At 50.3% G+C, this 19,187-nt stretch overlaps 1 protein-coding gene across 1 annotated transcript in view; it reads left to right on the plus strand.

Moving 5' to 3' along the window:
• The first annotated feature begins 2,636 nt into the window (after window positions 1-2,636).
• LOC103894081 (H(+)/Cl(-) exchange transporter 5) overlaps window positions 2,637-19,187 on the plus strand; it is a 41,729-nt gene continuing 25,178 nt past the window's right edge. Inside the window, exons 1-2 of the mRNA XM_009273393.2 lie at window positions 2,637-2,823; window positions 16,039-16,188. Of these exons, the coding sequence (XP_009271668.1) occupies window positions 16,056-16,188 (133 nt within the window). The 5' untranslated portion in view covers window positions 2,637-2,823; window positions 16,039-16,055. The remainder of the gene's footprint in view (window positions 2,824-16,038; window positions 16,189-19,187) is intronic.

Here is a 19,187-nt window from a genome sequence, read left to right on the forward strand (position 1 = left end):
GTTGTGTGTTTTCTTGCCTGAGCAAGTGACTCTTTCTCTTCCAGCAGCTCCAAGAAGCCTCAGAGTGAAGGCAGGAGCAGCTGAGCCTTGGGAGAAGGTACCGACGCCGCTTGTCGGATGGGTGAACGCTCCTCTCGTGGTCGCGGTTGACCTCTCCTGCGGGTGAACGCCGGTGCTGAGAGCGGAGAGCCGGGCTCGGGCCGCGTCCGGCGATGTGACGAGCTGGCGGGGGGCACGCCGCCCGCTCCTCTCTCTGTCTGCCTCTGCTGGGGCGCGCGTGGTCAGAGCTGGTGTCCCTCTCGGCCCGTTTGGGCGCTCAAGGAAAATTCCCATCCGAAGGAGCCTCCAGGCGTAGACGGGGCGAGAAATAGGTCAGCCAGAGTTTGGGAGTCCTTTAGTACAATGTGTGTTACTGGCTTCTGGATGTCGTGAGCTTTCATTTGTTCAAGTTTTAAAGCCTGCGTTAAGCTTGAAGGTTGTACCTCAGGTTTTTTTGCAGACGGAATGAAAGGAACGATTTAGCTTTTCACGCTTGTGCAAAGCAGGTGTTTGTGAAAGGCACATTTCATAATTTTCCAGGTGTTGGTGGTTCTGCTCTGGGCTCCTGGTGGCCGTGGGGCAGGGTGGCCGTGGGGTGGGACTGCGAGCGCCGGCACCTGGGAGGCAGCGGGGACGTGTGGCTGGCAGACACCACTGCGCCTCTGACTCTTTTTGATCCCAGAAGAACTTGAAAACGGGATTATTTTTGTTTTTAAAATACTGCTTGAATGGCGGTTGTATAAAATAGCGAATTGTTTTTAATTCTTTGGGACACAACGGCCAAATCGTCTTCTTGCCGGCCCGAGCTGGAGCCTTGCTGAGCTGCTCCTTTCTGAAATGGCCTCCCACCCTCTGCACGGTGATAGGTGAGGGTCTGTGGTATATGACCTTAAACTTGGTTGCACCAAAATATCTTTTGAGGTTGGGATTTGGTTTTGGTTTGCCCGAGATATTGTGGCGTTGTCACTAACAGTCGTTCTCCAGTAACTCCAGAAGCTGAAATGGTTTGGGAGCAGCACCCAACCAAAAGTGGTTTTTTTTTTTAATGGAGGTGTGTTGTACCTGCACCTTCTAACCCCGCCGTACGCCACACGTACTTGAAAACATAACAGCAAACTTCCTTTGGTCTCCCTGTGGACTCGTAGGTCATGATCCCCAGCTACCAGAAAGCTGCAGAATTTAGAAAATCACCATGGGCCCTAAAATACCCAAGCTCATTTCTCTTCTGTCCTGCCGTGCTTTTTAGGAGGTTCTTGGGAAGTTGTGCCGCACAGACGTACTTTTCTTTTCTCCCGTGTCCCTTGCCGTGCAGCCGTGCTGCTGCTTTCTGCTGCCCTGTGCTCTTGGCAACCCCATTGCATTTCAGGACTGGGTAACGCTGCGAGGCGAGATTTTCTTTTCATCTAAATACTTTCCTTCAGTCGTTCTCCAGCATTGTTTTGTCCGTTTTGCATTTGATCCGGTTTGTGTTTTAAAAAAGAAAAAAGCCATGAAGCTGGTAATTGACTAAGAAATGTGGCTGTAACACCAATGTTTCAGGAAATAGCTGTTAATGATACATTATTCTTTCGGCTCTAGATGTTTTGGCAAGGCAAAAAGCCAGTTGTGCAATTGTCGTGTTGCAGCGTGCAATTAGAACATGGAGTCGCTTGCGTTCGGGATAAAGAGCTGCTCTTCACGAACAGCTGGTTTAATGGGAGGAATCGTGGGGCGAGCTCTTAGGTCGGCAGCCGTTACTGTCACGCGAGCCGTCGGCGGCAGGGTTCAGCAGAGGGGTTTCAAAAATCGGGGAAGCCTGACGGTGCGGGGGGGCAGCGGCTCTGGCGTGGGGCGGTGGCCGGTGGCTTTGTGCTTGGGGAGGGTCTCCTGCTGCTGAGATGCCTGGAAACATCTCCCGCAGCGCCTAGGCTCGTGCTGCTGCCGCCTAGATTTGGTGTGGGAATTTTAAGTGCAGGGTGATGTACACAAATCTTTTTTTACCCGGGAATAACATTTTCAAGGACATGTCTGTGCGGTGGCGGTGGCATCCTCCCCTCGGATGGAGGTGCTTGCTGCGGCTCCGTGGGCTCTCAAGGCTCGCCTGCTTCTTCTGCTCCTTTGCCCTGTGCCCACCTTCACCCACCTCCTCCTTCCCCAACACCCATATTATTTCTTTCCCTCTGCCACAGTTCCTCATTTTCTTCTTCCGTCCTTGGTGTGGAAGGTGGCACCAGCTGTGTCTCCACCTGGGTCTGGTCACTAGTGAAGGAAGGCAAGCCTGCCTCCCCCCCCGCCCCGATTCCTCACCTTGAGCATGCTTCATCCGTATAATATCGCAAGTCATTTGGGTGTTCTGGGGGTGGATGAAGTCCGGCTGGGCGGCCGGCGCCCCAGACTGCGTGCGCAGCCGGGCGAGGGCTGGCAGTGGCTGATGTTGCCATTGTCTGGTCTTAGGTCTTAGACTCATCCAGCGGGTTTGTCCGGGAGTTTGGATTCAGGTCTGAGTGCCCGAGTGCAGAATTGACAGCGTGGGTTTGAATATTTATGTGCATCTTGCATCACGCTTTTAATTATTCCCTCTGGAATAACACCTCACTCTTGGTTATGCAGCACAGCTTCACGTGCGGTTGTTTCTGAAGGACTGCGAGCCCTGGTTTTGGAAGATCCTTTTCTGAACGAGTCCCTTGAGCGTGGAATCCTGCCCATCTCCTCGGTGTAGCTTGGGCAGCATCCGAAGGCAGAGCAGATGAGGGGCCCTGGGGAGCCTGCCGCGTGAGACGGACCGGGCACACCGCTTCAGGCAAGGTAACCCTGGGCGCATCTCTGTCTGCTTCATAGGAGAAGCTACAAAGCCAGATGATTTGGGCTTCTGTGGCGCTGCACGCCCGTTGCTGTCACGCTGCAGATGTTTTGTAGTGCTTTCGGTTTGAGGCCAGTGCTTGGATACTGTGAAGTGGTGTGAAAACACCGTAACTAGTGTTTCAGGGCTTGTTGCGGTGACGCTGGTGGTGTTTCATAGCTGTTCCGTTTCTGCATGGCTGTGTCGAGGAAGGTGGGATGTCGGGTGTGCGTCCCTGTATCGTTAGGGTGAAACCATCGAGGGTTTCCCCAACAGCCATTCGTTTCTCAAGGCTGAGGAATGGATGAGACTGTCTCCGGGGAAGCTGGCTGTTGCAGCACCCTGTTGTCACCTGGAAAAGAGAGAAGTGGCTGTGCTGTAGGGCCGAATCGGGTCGTCTCCAGGACGGAGCAGGCTGCCGTGGAAGCTCCTTCTGTCTCTGTACGGCTCTTTTTCAGTCGAACTTCAGCAGCCAACCAACTGAACTTTGGATTTGTCCGTGTAGTGGATGTGTATGTGTTTTATTCAGAAGAAGGGACGCTACAGGCATGCTTGGGTAATAGAGTTCGGGGAGATGAGAATACCCAGATGAGTGCTTTGGTCAGATAGAGGCAACCGGTGGCTTTTTGAGGGGTGGGAGATTTTTCATCATGTCCCTGATTTTCATCTTAACGGTCCTTTTTGCCTCTTCATGGGTCTTTGCTTTAAGCAGAAAATTCTCACGAAATTTAAGTACTGTAGTGAGACCTACACAGGGTACGTAAAATTACCTTTTTTTTTTTCTTTTTTAATGACACCCACTACAGTATCGCTTTTTAAAAAGTTTTAAATAAAAGCAATGCTGCTGCAGTCAGTGGCAGTCCATTTCTGCTCTTCTTGGAGACCGTAAGGGCCATAATCGATAAAGGGAAAATCCTTTGTGTGTTTGTATAGTGTCCATGTTCTCTTAAGTGCTGCATGACAATACATTGAACAGTTCCTGATGACATGTATGCGCAGTTGTGTTTTCCAGAACACTTCATAGCAAACAGCGTGGAAGGTGTCCGTTCACAGGGTCTGAAACCCGCGTGGTGACTCTGCTGCCTGCTGTGGATGAGGCCGGCGTGCCGCCGCCGAGGCTCAACTCCTAAAGGTGCCTCTCGAGAACCTGGCTGGAAGTTAAGCAGAGGGTCAGGCTGCTTATTTCGGTGGCCGTAGCTGCTCTACTCTCTAGACAAATTTAATTTTTCCCAAAGGGGATGCGGAAACCTCTTTGTATTTTGAGGGCGCTGGCGTCGTGGGCAGCTGCAGGACATTTGCACACCGAAATGTTGCAGCTTCTGCTGTTGGAGGGTGGAAGGTGAGCTATCGAATGTGCGTCCTGGTTCTGTAGGGAGCTGAAACATCTGTAGAAATTCAATGAGTCCCGAGAGCTGCTTCAACATTGCAGCCGGCGAGTTAGCCCTGTTGTTTGCGTGCCAGCTTGTTCTGGTTCAATGCAAGGGGCTTCAGACCTGTTGGGCTGCAATTCAGCACTTCCAAAATGCCATTTTTATCTCCTCTTCAGGAACTTCTGGGTTTGTTTTTTTTTTTAAACATCTGGCAACCGTACAAGGAAAGAGCGTGTATACTTTGGATCGAATAGCCGGTCAGCCTGAGGAGGTGCCTGTGAGCAGAATGAAATCCATTGCTTTGACAAAAACGCATAAAATCCGCTGCATCACGTGCGCTGAGCAGCTCAGGTGGATTTCGTGGGGAGGGGGATGTTGGAAAGGTAACTTGTGCGCGCAACACTGGGGGCCTGGCTGTTTCATAGCATTCGGTGCGTGCCAGCTGTAATTCTCCCTGCAATTTGGCAGCATCTCGTCGGATCATGAACGCCGCCTCCCTGGGGAAGATTAGCAGCAGTTACCCTCCCGTAACCTCCTCACCGTTGCAACGGGGAGGCTTTCTGGAGGCTCTTCTCACCGAGGATTTTGTCCAAGTTGGGTGCTTTATGTTCTCTTCGTGCCTCGGAGTTACGTTTTTAACCTGAAAAGTGGAAATGAATTTACAAAACACTAGTTCTGCGGCGACAGTTAACTTTAGTCGGGAAATAGAATATTATCTGTACCTTCAATAAATGGACTTATTTTCTTGTTTGCCCTATCGGGGTGAACAGGAGGGGACGAGTATTTAAAAACGCTGCTGCCTGGCAAGTGGTTCCGCGTTGGGGTGTGAAATTGTCTGGCTTGTGGTGCAGGGGACCCGTGTGTGTGTGCCGAGCGTCTGCGGGTGAAGACGGCCGCAGAGCGCCGGCTGCGTGACATCTGGGGAGCTGTGCTGCTTGGGTGACGGTGCAGTGACAGGTTTTTGGGAATGGGGGAGAGGATATAAGCCTCTTGCTAGACTAGTTCTTGGGATCAGCCCGTTGCAGTATCAGGAATTGCATTTGAGAAACATTACCGAGCCTCGAAGCGTGTCTGGGTTTAAACAAGGCTAGCACGTATACTCTGTGCACTTCCCTACCATAAAGGGGAAAAAGAATGCTTTATATAAAAAACATATTTGGCCAGTACTATTGGTTTTCATGCTGCCTTGAAGACTTTTCTCTATTAAGACCTTCTCGTCTTGCATCCAAGTCATTTTTCCACTTGATTTTGGGGCGGATGTGCTGTGGCTGGTTTGATACGCTGCTGTGAACTGCCGCGGGTTGCAGCGTGCCGGACTGAAGCTGCAGGTCGTGGGGCTGGTCCCTCCGGACCCTGTCACGGGGAGGGGATGGAGGGAGGTCCTGCAGCCCTTGGCTGCTTGAGCGCCTTGGCTGCCGTGTGTCTGGGCGCCCCTGACTCCTCTCCGCTTCTCCTCAGCGCGGACTTTGGCTGTAGCTCCTCGAGCACAGTCTGTGGCCATCTCGCCTTGGAAACTGTCGTCCAAGAAGAAGCCTACCTCCTTAATGAAAACGGGGCCCGCAGGGATGTTCTGCTTCCTAGAGCTCACCTAGGAGAGGAGCTGGCTGTGAGGACAGCTTTGGTTGTGATCCAGTTTAAGACTAGAGATTTTGGCAGGAGGTGGCTTTAGAGCGTAGCTCCTCAAGCACAGTCTGTGGCCATCTCGCCTTGGAAACTGTCGTCCAAGAAGAAGCCTACCTCCTTAATGAAAACGGGGCCCGCAGGGATGTTCTGCTTCCTAGAGCTCACCTAGGAGAGGAGCTGGCTGTGAGGACAGCTTTGGTTGTGATCCAGTTTAAGACTAGAGATTTTGGCAGGAGGTGGCTTTAGAGTCTTCATCCAAGACTCTGATGTTTTCAGGATGAAAACCGTGTCAGATCTGTTCTTAATGCTGAAGCAGTCTCCGTGATGAAAACCACCTGCATTTATTCTGGCTATTTCACTCTGGGTCGTGTGTTAATCGCACTCTTCCCATTTGCATTGGAAAGGCTGGATGAATGGAGTGACATCTGGCTGTATGTTGTTGAAGATCTGCTAACCTGAGGATGGCCTGGAGACACTTAGGAGTCATCGCTTACCAGCTACACAGGTAGGTTTTGAAAACAAGGCCCTAGCTCAGCCGATACTCCTACGCAGAGCCGTGCTAGTCAACCAGTTTCACCATCCTGGATTTCCAAAGAGGGCGGTAATGGCAGAGAAGCTGCCGGTTGTGTTTCAGTATGGAAACTGCTGTAAATAACTGAATTTAGTCTGGAAAATACAGAAAGCTTAAAAGCCAGTAGCAGAACCCCCTTAACTGTCTGTTGCGTGGCACAGTCACAAACTGCCTGTAAACTTGGTCTTTTGCTTTTTCAAGTTAGGCTGCTTTTTGTCAAAACATGAACCTGAAAAGGAGCTGGAAGTGTTTGCAAAGAAGCTTTTGGCTGTTAGAGTTTCGTGTGGTGGTTATGCTTCGGGACCAGGGAAGAGGTGTCTGAGCTAAGACCGTGGCTTCTTAACTGAAAGTTAAAATGGAAATTACAAAAAGTTTTTAGGAGGAAAAAAAACAACCCAGCGAAAGCAAGGCGGTCTGACTTGCGTCTCGGCATTTACTGCATTTCTATATGATGAAGCATCTTAAAAAAAGTAGGGATTTCCGGAGAAAAGCACTGAAATGTCCATGATCCCAGTAAACTCGCCGGTCAGGCTGCTTCGATCTGAACCCGCGCTCTCCCGACGGCTCGTGTCGTCCTCCCGACCGGACGGCTGAGAAATCTGCAACGCCGCTGGAGGTGCCGTTTCTGGATAACGACAGCTGAAATATCGTCATCGTCGTTGGAGTTGGCGGGCACGCTTGTGACGCCTTCCTGCGGTGGGGACAAGGAGGAGGAGCCACGCTCGAGCAAAGCTACGATGGGCTAGTATTGTACAAGAGGATAAAAACAAACCTGTTGGTTGACTAAATGGGAGGTGAGCGGTCAGCGTCACGAGAGAGATGCAAGTCGAGGTGGTGTTTGGTAACGTGAACGGCGATTGTGCAGGGCCTGGGCTGGCGTTGCTGTGGGTCCTCTCCTGGATCCCGGGTGGTTCGCGCCAGGCACGTCTCCATGGATTTGAAGCAGAGGTGTCTAGCCTGGGAGGAGAGATAAGCAGCACGTAACTTTGGGAACAGGAGCGGGTATTGGGAAACCCAAGGTGTAGTCTGTCTCTCTAAATAGGCCGGTTATTTGAAGCGTCACAGAAGCTTGCCCCAGTGAAACAGGAAAAAAATCAAACCCTCTGAGAAGAGCGGCGTGGCTGTTCTGAGGGACGCTGGGGTCGGTCTGGCTGTGTGCGTCTTCCCACGCTCGTCCCCAGGTGTCTACAGGCGGGGGAGGCATGCCTTGCTCGGCGTCTCCAGTACACCGGCGTACCAGCTTTTCTGTCCTTTCCTGTCTCCCAGGCGGCTGTTTGCTTCCAGCGGCCATAACCTGTATGGACCCAGCTTGTAGGTAGAGTCAACTGTAGGAAAAAAAAAATGGCAATATCGACAAAAATGTTTAAATGGGAGTTTAATGCTTTAGGGGTGGGGGGCTGGTTTGAGAGCTGTGGTTGCATATCAATAATTACCAGGAAGAACGGCTTCTCGGCTTTTAGGAAGTAGAGCAAGGTGGTGTAGCGTATCGAGAAGATGCTATCTGTTGGAAATGTAACCCACTTTCAACCTGCAAGTGGTTGTAGGACCGCTTCAGAATTCCCCTTCAGATAACAGGGAAAGCTCTGAAGGTAAGAAAGGATCTGTACAGGTTGGGGAACTAGCACCGCCTTGACAGTGACTGCTTAGAAACCTGTTTCCCTGCTGAATTTGTAGGAAACGTGAATACTGCGTACAGGCCAGTGCCCAGCGTCGGTGCATTCACTTCCCCTGGTGTGTGCCGCACTCGTGCACGGAAACTTGCTGGTAACTCCTCTCTGTGCAAGAGCTTTCCCTGTCGCTGTCTCGTGTCATTGTAAGAAGTTTTTAATGTGAATTTGCCCCCAGCCGAGACAGGACCTGGTTTGCCAGAGATGATTTAGCAACCTAACGATTGGTAATTCCAGTAACGTTGTAAACAGTCTTGTTTGCTGACTGGTAAACGTGACTTGGCTTGTTTTAACAGAGTTGCTTAAAACTATACCCAACGTGATTAATATTGCAAAGAACTGGAGTGCGCCCGGGAAGAGGGAGGGAGAATGAGGTTTCCTGGAGAGGCCAATTGATGCAGCGGATAACTGCGGGGAAGGAACTAAGAAAATATGTTTCTAACAATGAGTTGTGATTTACTGGTGCTACCAGTGACAGCTGAGCTGAACTCTGTGCTAAAAACACGTTTCTTTTGGCTTTCGGAGGACCGATGCCAGTCCTGAATGGGGCCGGCGGTGCCTTTGGTTGCATCCGTGTGCTCGCCGCGTTGCGCTGCCGGAGCAGCTCGTCTCGGTCGGTACCTGCTGCGAGTCGTGCCTGGGCTTGCGGCTGTGGCGGTGCGAAAGCTCCCAGTGCAGTGTTAGGATGGGGAACATGAACGCAGCAGTCCGCTTCTGGAATTGATTTCACTTCACCAAGGAAGGCTGTTTTGAGTGAACCCGCGCAGTGTGAATTACCCCTGCCACTAGCCTGGACCCGCAGGTACCTTTCATGCAAGTAGTTCAAAAACAACTGCCTGCCATTTCCACAAGAATTAAATATCTTTTCCCCCATTTCACGGATGGAGACACCGAAGCAGGTAATAAGATTTAGATAAAAACCACAAGCTGCTTTGTGGGACCGGGATACAGCCCTACGGCTGTTGGCTCCCAGTCTCCAGTCTGCCTGCCCTGCCTGCGCATCCTTGTCTCGTAACGTCTTTTTGCTCGTTGGTACCGCAGGAAAGAAAAGGAGCTCCTGCTCCTTTGTCGGAAAGGAAAGCAAGGTGCAGGAGCGAGAGGGTATCAGCTGTTTGCTTGAAGCCCTTTGTTCATGGGGTGACTCTCGGGAGCAGATCTTCCCAGGACTTGGACCCCCCTGTGCTCTTCTCCATCTCTTGTCTTCTCTGCAGCCCACGAGGTCCGCGGGCAGCTGGGCCGGCTCAGGCTCTGTAATGGCACTAACGAGCCTGGGCACTTTGTGGATATCCTTGGCCTTTGCTCTCCCGTCGGAAAGCCAGATGTTTCCAGAGTTCCCATCCTACTCCCTCTTGTTGCTTTTTTGTTTCCCCAGGCACTTGGAAAGTGCATTTCTGCTTGATTTTTGTTTAAATGTGCGCGTACCCGCGGATTAGGAGCAGCATGCGCAGTGTTTATGCATACAATGACTGCCAAAATTTTTCTCACAAATACCAGTTTTAGAAAGTTGTACAAGGCCTTTACCAAGGTAATGCCTTCCAGGTACTGATGGGGAAAACTAATTGCAAATTAGTATAGGAGTTGGGGTGGAACAACTCTGCGCTGCCTTGATTGCCATCTGAGTAACGAGGTCTTTATCTACGCGAGACATAGTGCCGTGTTCTCATTGGATCTGCTAGAAATAAATAGGGAAAAATAAATAGGTTCAAAGCCGTTAAAACTTCTTGCATTGTAAGTGTTTTCATGCTTATTGTGTGGAAAACGCCAGGAGAGAGGTCTTCGGTTGCTTGTTCTCCTCCTTCCTCTTCCTCCTCCAGGAAAACCAACACAAAAAAATCCACCCCGATCTGCCCTCTCGAGCAAACCCAAGGAGCTTTCCTGCAATGTGCCTTACGAGTATGTTTTGCTTCCCTAAAGTCTTCTGACTGTGTGTAGCTGATGTGAGCTGTGGAAATTCCTGTTAAAGCAGCAGAAACGGGCTGCTTTTTTTTTTCTTCTTATTTCTAGAAATCCCTTTTATGTAAGGCATCTGCAGCAGCAAACCATTTCTTTAATCAGTGGTGGATGATTGTGGGAGATTTTTAATCTAATAAATAAAATACTGGAACATCTTGCTTCTGGAGATACGCTTTTCTGGCAAGTATATGTGATTCTGTTAACAGTGCTCCCAGAAACAAGGTTTTATTCAGAAGCCAAGTGTAGTTACTCACGAGCTGAGGATGAAATCAGCTGTGATTGATGTTTGCCTCCACTCGAGTTTTCCACTGTACTGGGCTGAGTGGCATAAGCCGTGGGGAATGATGAATTATTCAAGAAGAGTGATGCTAATGCAGACTTAAGGACATCGGCTGTGTCTCTGTGCCTGTCAATACGTAAGCGTCCCGGGATGGCAGTGAATCCGATAACGCGCTGTATCAGCCCGACGTACGAAAGCGCCGGGGAAACCTGAAACGTCGCAGGGTTTGCACGCTGCTTTCTGGCGTTACCCGTGAAACGTGACAGCGCGTGTTACCTTGCTGGAAGGATGTGTCAGACCGGAGCATGGAATATCGTCTCCCCGGGGCCCCTGTGAGTACGTGCCAAAGAACAACAAGAGAACCCCAAACAAGCCCTAAAACAATTCGAGTCTTTGTGTTCGGCTTGTGTTGGTAGACTTCCCAGTTCTTCTGAAACCATCTATTGTTCCAGACCAGCTTGGCCGTACAGCCCTTGCCTAATGCAAACAGCTCGCCCGGTGTTTGTTTGCCTTTGCTCAGACTGCCACCGAGGAGAGAGCCGAGCTGGGCTGCGGGGAGCGCGGGATGCTGCGGGGAGCTGTGGGCTGGAGCGGCAGGCTCCCGCCGGCCAGGTCAGCCTTGCACCCCCCGTGCACCGGGGTAGGGTGGGGGGTTCTGTGCCCCCTGCTCCAGCCCGAGAGGGACAACTTCTCCAGTTCCCTGCTCCTCTGCTAGCACTGGGCTGGGGGAGCCCCGGAGCCCCCCCCTTGGCCACCCCGGGAAGGGAGCTGTCATCTCCTCGGGGAAGAGGAGGGGAATGGGAGAAGGGGACTGGTGCTCAAGGGTGAAGCAGTTGTCTGCTGTTCAGAGGAGAAACAGGCAAGCGGACAGCGAGAAGTGAATGTAGGTAAATAAATGCTTTTATGACTGTACACTTAAAACTCAATGGCAAAAGGCACGTCGATAATCTTAATTGAGCCACTAAACCCTTCTGTTAAGTGACTTATGTGCTGTTTATGAAACCAAGCCATTGCTAACAGCAACATGTTTTATGTATTGGAAGAACATTTCATTTTTCCCTGAAGATATTTGTATGTCGCATACTGCACCCGAAGGGAACTTAAAGACGGTGTGAACGATCCTCATCCGGCTCACCTGTTGGTGTAGTTTCATCTGTACAGAAGGGGAGACTGGTTGTAGTCATTTCAGACAGCAGGGAGAACTGGAGGAAGGAATGGCATAGAAAAACAGCATCACCTCTTTTATAAAGCTACAAAATGATACTTCCAAGGGTTCCACCGGTATCTGAACCCCGATTTGTTTTCAGATGAGGGCTGAAAACCTTGGAGCTCTTCTGTGAATGCTGCCTCCAACTTTGTATGCACTCTGGTTTGATTTTTTTTTTTAGCAGTTAAAGAAGAAATTACAATTGTTTTGTTTGTTTTTTGTGTTTTGGGGGTTTTTTTCCCCCTTTTTTTTTTTTTTGGTTTTTGTGTTTTGGGTTTTTTTTTCCCTTTTTGGTTTTTTTTTGGTAACATCAGTGCCCAGCCCTCTTGCAATTCACTTGGAAGTCTGCACATCGAGCCTGTGCCTGACAGGGCTACGTGTTTCATGGGCTGGGATACGACGAAATCCAAACCAGCTCACTTAGTTGACCAGTGCACTGAAGTTTCTCTCTCGTGGAGTAACCTCCTCTGCTCTGAAAGGGAAACCTTTTTTTTTTATTTTTAAGGGCAAGGTGAGCCTCTGGGGTGATAATGTTGCAGCAAAGCCTTGCTCTGCTGGCTCCCAGCCAGGTACCTGGAGCATTGACATAACAGCTAAATGATACTTTTTTTCTCTCCTTTCCTTTGTGTTTTCAGTTACAATTGGTCTATTCTATGTTTTTCCTTATCTGTGTACCACTGGATCTGGTAATTGTGGGAAGGGATGTGCCTGCCCCCGTGAAGAGATGCTGTGGGGATGGGGAGAAAGAAATGCCCTGGACTGTCAAAGCTCAGCTTAGATTTGCTGGTCTCTGAAAAAAGGACAGTTTTGTGACCTGGGCTTTGGTTTTTCAGATGAAATAGCCGCTAGGTGGTAAGCTCGCTCCTTCCCCCGCAGCAGCAATGACTCATGAAGGCAGCTGGTCAGGATTACTTCCCTGCTCCTTTTTAAGTTGTATTCTCCTGGTGCGATGTCTTTGCGGTGCTGGTGGAGCCGGAGCCAAGCCTCCCAAGCGAAAAAAACGCTGCGGGAACTTTTACCACGCTCTGACTCGGGAAGCGTTGGACCTGCGTGCTGGAAGGGCTGCTCCGAGCCCCCGCGTCGCTGGCTGGGGGCTCGGCGGACGCGAGCGTGGTGGCGGCGGTGCCGGAGCTCACCGGTGCCGCAGCTCGCCGGTGCCACGGCTTGCCGGTCGCGCTCCTCTGGCCGCTGCCCCTGGCAGAGGGGAAGGGGCGACCGCGCTGGTGCCGCGGTGGCACTGGGACGGGTGCTGCGGCGAGGCTGGGGGGGGCAGATTTGCTGGGTGTGCTGGTGATGTCGAAGCATGAAATGGGAAGAAGAGCCCGCAACGTCTGGTGTTGACTCAAAAGCGCTGCGAGGGCTGAAGCTACCATCACGGCAGAGGCTGGGGCTGGGCTTGCTCTGCGGGATGGCAGCGGGGTGCTCCGGCTTCCTGGTGGCAAGTGCTGTCATCTGAGTCACTTCCAGGCATCGTGGGGCCAACCCCGTCAGGTTTTGCTTCGTTGCTTCCCTTTGCTTGACTGCGATGGGAAAAACCAGGATGGACTGAAAAAGGCAGAGGAGGTGAATGGGAGCAGCTGGAGGAGGATGGCTTCTCACTCACACAAGCGCTGGGTGCGCCAGGAGCCTTTTGGTACGTACGCCTGCTGCGGGGGTGTCCCAGGCAGTGCCCCTGACCTGGTAGGAAAGAAGCAGCCGTTGCCCAATGAAGTATTGCGGTACATTAACGACATAGATAAGCATGAGAACTGTCTCTTTTTTTTTTTTCCCCCTCTTTTTTCTTTGGTGCACATGGTTTAGCCTGGAAAGGCATTGCTCGTCCGTAGAGGGAGCGTTCTTGTAAGAAAAAGTGACTTAAACCTGGATCTCCAGGGACTGCTTTAGGACTTAGGAGAGAAGCGAGCACTGAATTATCGTCTTCTGTGTGCTTTTTGTGCTGCATACGTGCTGGGTGTTACCTGGTCTCTGCTGCAACTGGAAGGTGGTATGCTTGTTGGTGTGGTTTTGTTTTGTTAAGCTGTAATGAGAACAAACTTGGGGATGGACTGGGGGGAGCGGGAGGTGACATTGCTCCAATTTTCAAACGGGGACTTCTGGCTGCCTGTGCTGGCAGTGTTGTGCCTTCTTCTCGGCTGAGGGACTCAGTCTCTGGCAGGGCTACGAATTTATGCTTTTTGTGCAAAGCAAATATGTGAATACAGACATATTTTAAACCTCCCCTCCCACATATATATATATATACACACACACACAGAGTCTTATTGGAAAATACCTATAAAACTGTGTCATGCTGCAGACAAGCCCTGCGACACACAAGCACAGAGTTTATTTAGTTCTCTGCCGGGGTGAAACGCGCCATCCTTGCCTCCTGGGCTGGGAGCTGAGGTCCAGTGTGCTCCCTGGAAGCAGCTTACCGGAGGTGCACCGCAGCACTTTAATGAAATTTGATTATTTTTAGCTGGCAAATAATAGCTTTGAATTCCTCAGTTTCTCCTGCCTTCGGTTCTCTGTGCACGCTGATGCAGGACTGCAGCCCGCGCCGCCTCTGTGCTTTCGGAGTGTGCTAAAAGCGTTGCTGCTGGCAGGGCGGCGTGCGGCAGCTCACGTGCCTTCCCGAACACCCACTGCCCCTCAGCCAGTGCTCAGCACTTTCTTTACTGCTGTATTCTGCACCCGGTTTAATGAGTAAACAGGGCTTAAAAGTTAAGTAACATAGTGTTCCACAGAGTACGGCTCAGCAAAGAGCCCAGTGCGTCACTTCGTATGATGCCAAGACTTTTTTTTGTGTGGTGTGGTGGCTTTTTTTTTTTTGGTAATAGGAAGTGCTTTCTGCAGAGTGTGTAATGCATACTGTTTAAAAGTGCTGGCTGGCTTTTTCCCTTCCTGAAATAAGGCTGAGCTGCATATTTGGTTCCTCTATAATTCTCTTGAAAAACATGTATGTTTGCAAGAGAAAAGCAAACATGGCCCATCATCTCATTGAGATGAAAAAAGTCCCACTTTCAGGTTGCAAGAGCTATTTTTGAGGCTGAGACCTAAATTTTTTTTCCAGTTTAGTTTATTATTATGTTTTCAGAGCTTGTGCTTTTGTAATTTCCCTGCCATCCTGGAGAAGAGGAGGAGAGACAATGGGTCTTGTGTCGTGGTCTGGCAGGGGCAGCTCCTTGAGATGGCTAGGTCCGCCAGCAGGTCAAGGGTACTTAATTAAGGTTATTTATGAAGTTTAATAGCACACTTCCAGATTGCATTTTGCAGCTTCATGTGTGGGTGGTTAAGAACTATTGTTCACTTGGGTTGTTTTGATAGTTTGCCTGCGTCTCGGAGAAGGACAGGTAGGTGAGCTTGGCACAGCTGGAGAGCACCACAGCTGCATTTCTGCTGCGAGGGTCCTTCCTCCGTGATGGGCTTTGCACAACGCTCTAGCAGTAAATACAAGGACACCGTGGGAGGTGAAATGGTCAAAAAAAGAGGAAAAAAAAGTCATTGCAAACCCGTTGAGAGCACATGCAGAGACTATTTAGAAAATACATCAGCGGATGTCACTTGCCTTGTCTAACGTGGTGTTGACCTGAGTCCCTTTTTACCTGCTGTTAGAGTGGATTTCTAATTGCTCTGTCTGGTAGTGGTCAGCAGATGGAAATTGATTCACAGTCTTTGTGGGAAATACCAAGGAGAAAAAGGAAATACCTTGAGAGGCTTTTTAGACCAAGAACTTAGAAATATAATTGGTTTTCTATAGAGAAAAACATTATCTGAGGCATTCGGGCTGCTCTTGTGTTTGAGATCATAGTCGCAGAAGTTAGTGTTAACTTGTACACGATTATCAGATAGTGGACTTTGTATGACAATTTTCGAAATGATCCCGACCCCACCTCCAGCGGAGCTCTGATGCACCCGAGTGAAAGCCGTGGCGGTGGGTGACACGGGACAGCGCACCTGAGCTACGGGCAGCTGAGAACCGGGGCTGTTTCTAGTTTTTGGGGCGGTTGCTTGCAGTTTGTCGGTCTCATGGCCTTGATTAAGCCTGTCTCGTGGCTGGCAGCTGGTTATTCAAAATCCAGTTTGAGCCCTTTTCCAGCAGGCGGTGGATTGAGGAGTAGAGGATATGCGTGTAAGATCCCGTATTATGGAAGGATTTTCCTCTGTGAGGCTTAGCTTGGATGTGCAAAGTTTTCTAAACCTGTTTTCTGTTAAGAACCTGGCCACCCTGTTGCTGCTGTGTTTGTATGTCTTTCCAGTTGAGTTCAGATGCCATACTGGGACTTGATGTTTGTTTCTGGCATGTGGCAACGTGAAGTCTAGCGCAAGAGCTTTGCTTGGAGTTGTGAACATCCAGCTTTGTCCTGTTCTAGCCCAAACTTCAGGTGGTATCGCTGCATTTCTCCTTCACGTGGGAAGAGCAGTGCGGCCTCCTGGTCTTCAGGACAAAGTGTCAAGTGGGCGTCAGTCCAGTTGGCTTAGAAAATGAGTCTTCATGCTTGTGCCCTAAAAATTTTCCCTTTGCTCGCAGGTTTGGAAGCTCTGGCCATGGATCAGAAAGGCTATCGACGGGGGAGTTTCCAGAGCAGCACTAGTGATGAAGATATGCTGGAAATAGCAGGAGCATCTCTGGACTTCTCCATGGCAGACGATGACCCGCCGCTCGACAGGGAGATGGGAGGTAATACCCACGCATCTCTTCGCTTTCTGTCTTTCATAATGGCTTCTGGTAGGATTTCACGTTAATATTTTCTGTACGGGTCCCACTGGCCTCTGCCGAGGGTGGGAGTCTAGCGTTTCACGGCACCAGTATGAATAGTCTGCAGGATTCTGCACTGCGTTGCATCCATGAATAGACTTCTGCAGAACAGCTGAACGCTTGCTCACGTGCCACATTTGGCTCCCAGCATCGCTTTGTAACGGAGGCTGGTGGGAGGCGCGTGTTCCGTGCAAAGTAGAAAATCTCCTTAAAATGGTAAGAAGCGTGTGAGTGACTTTGTGGTGGTGGGGAGGCACTGCTTGTCTGTGTCCAGCAACCGAGCTGCCTGATCGCGGGCTGTGTGCATCCAGTAACCTGTCAGAGGGGAAAACCGCTCTCTTAGCCATCTGTGTGGTTACTTCACTATTAAAGGTATTCTCTCCCACCACTTTGCTTTTAGGGCTTCTGGATAGTCCTTTCTGGAGTTTTCAGAAATAGCTGCTGTAGGGAAGAGCTGGTTGTGCCACGAGGGAGGTGTCGTAAGTGTGATGGGCAGGGATGACAGCGCAGAGTGATTCCTAGGGGTTTGTGACATGAGCAGAAACTCCCCTCTCCCCTTCCCTTCTTCCTTACCTATAATTTTAAAGGTTGTCCATCGTGGAGAGAATCTCGAAATGTGACGGTGCAAAGGGGTTTGGTGCTGAGCTTGCACGCAGCCTGAGACGCTGGGCTTCCCCTGCCACCACTCGTCTGTCCAGAGAGGGTCTGTTGCCGCCGCCTCTGCTCTGAGCCTGAGGTTGTGAAATTAATGGGGGAGGGATGAATCTGCATGGTTTTGCTGAGCTTTGGCACTGGACCAGCAAGATCTGCCTGATTTTTGTCTTCCATGAATTATCATAAGTTAGTTTAAAAGCAGAAATACTTAATTCTGGACAGCAGACTGCAAGTCTCCATGACTTCCCATAAACCTTCTCGTCCTCCTCTTCCCCCACCCCTGTTTACTGTAGGGCAAAAATTAAGAAGAAATCCTTCTGTTTTGCTTCTCAACTATGTGGTCTGCCTCCAGGTAGTGCAAATGAAGACAGACTTCCTCAAATGTCACCTGTCAGTAGCCAAAGCGACCAGATCTTCTGCTGCTGGAGATCCTATAAGGAGCATGTGATCAAGCGGAGGAAGGATCACTGTGTTTTTGTAGCGGTTGCATTAACTGAGTGATAAGCATTGGTTTGTGCTTAAAAACCCTCTGTTCACGTGCAAAGAGGACGCATGGAAGATTTGCATCCCGAGTGTGTTGTCTCCTGGGTTCCATCCAACGCGAAGGAGGGTGGCTGGTACACAGGGGTCAGCTGCGGCGCAGATAGCGGGCAGTGTGCTCGCTCCAACCTGACCCGGTGGTGGAAGTGACTTTTAGAACTGGGCACGTCGGGGAGTCCACTTCAAAACTCCTCGCACAGAGCTTGAAATAATGACTTGTGACCGAATTTACTTCTGAAGATCTATTAATTACTAGAATGTGCAGAATTAGGTACATAGAAATAATCACATGTTGGTAGGGGAATTGTAAGTTCATGTTCTCTTACCTGCTGGTGAGAACTGCTTTTTCTACAGCCATTGGGGTACCAGCTGTCTGAAGTTAAACGTGTGCTCACGTTTAATATTTAGAGAGAAGGAGCTGAATTCTTTAACTTCTTGTAAGGAAATTATTATTCTATGGAGCTTAGAAGCAGCGGTGGGTAATTTGAGCTGAGTTTAATTTTGCTGCTGGCCTGAAACAGCACTCGGTTGTTTCCCTCCTTGCTTAAATAGACTTTTCCTGTCTCTGCTCAGGGTGTTTGAAGGCCTGTGGCTCCTTCTCTGAAAGAAGCGGGGGTCTGCCCCGCTGGCACGTGCGGCTTGGAGTGATGGTGGGGGGCTGCCCTAAACCTGGTGGCAGAGAGGAGCGGTCCCCCTGAAAGAGGCGCTCTCTGTCGGCAGGATGCTTAAGTCCTTGGGGGGGTTATGTGTGTGTGTGTGTGTTTGACACACAAGTAAAAGAGGAAATTTAAAAGGGGGAAGAGTTGCTTGCCCAAATACCAGTTTCAGTTCACTCTACAAATTTCCCCTACTGACTTCAGGAAATGTTTGCTGGCAAATGTTTGGGTGCCGGGCCCGCAACCTGAAGATGTGGTGGCACAGGCTTGACCGGAGCTGGAGAGGTGGTAACTGAGGTTCTGCCATGGTGGAGTTGGCTCCAAACCTCTGGCTGGGACCCGCTGCTTTTGCTGTCTGGCGTGTTGTCGGATGGGGGTGAGTTAATGACACCTTCTGGAACCAGAACTCAGCCCTCTCTTACCACCTTCTCCAAGACTGTCAAACTCTCCTGCAAGAGTGGTGGCATCTCACGTTGAAAAAACAGCCACAACTGGAGCTTATAGATCCTGTCAAGTGTCCAGAGGAGGAAGGGTCACCTGCTGCTTGGTAGATTTGTGAATCTGGAGTGCATTTGGCAGCCAGTGCTCCTCCGTGCTTCCTTACGAGCCCTTGACTAATGAGTGACAGGACTCTCATACTGTGTCAGATCCCCGTTGGGAACCACCAGCCTTGCCTGCTGCCTGGAACACAGGATGCTTGTGTTGAAAAGTATCTTCACGTAGGATCTAGACTGACTATGAGACTCTGTTCCTAACTGGTATTTTCAAGAATGCATCTGATTCCCAAAGGCTGGATCTCTTTTAAGACCTTGAGTCAAAATGTGGATATTCCAAGCACGTCAGGCTTCGTTCAGTCAAAACGATTTAAAATGGACTGCAGTGGCTTTTCATGCCTGCTACTGTGCTGTTTGTGTTGTTGAAAACTCACTATGAGTAGCACATTCTCTCACTCTTATCTTCTCTGGTTTGGACTTCAGCATTTCGTCAATAAAAGGTAACAGATAAGACTTCCCTTGACTCCCCTTCTCCTTCCCCCCCCCCACCCCCCCCCACCTCCGTTGCTTCTTCGAC

The sequence above is a fragment of the Aptenodytes forsteri genome, unplaced genomic scaffold, assembly GCF_000699145.1.
Source record: "Aptenodytes forsteri isolate BGI_AS27 unplaced genomic scaffold, ASM69914v1 Scaffold191, whole genome shotgun sequence".
Lineage (NCBI taxonomy): Eukaryota > Metazoa > Chordata > Aves > Sphenisciformes > Spheniscidae > Aptenodytes > Aptenodytes forsteri.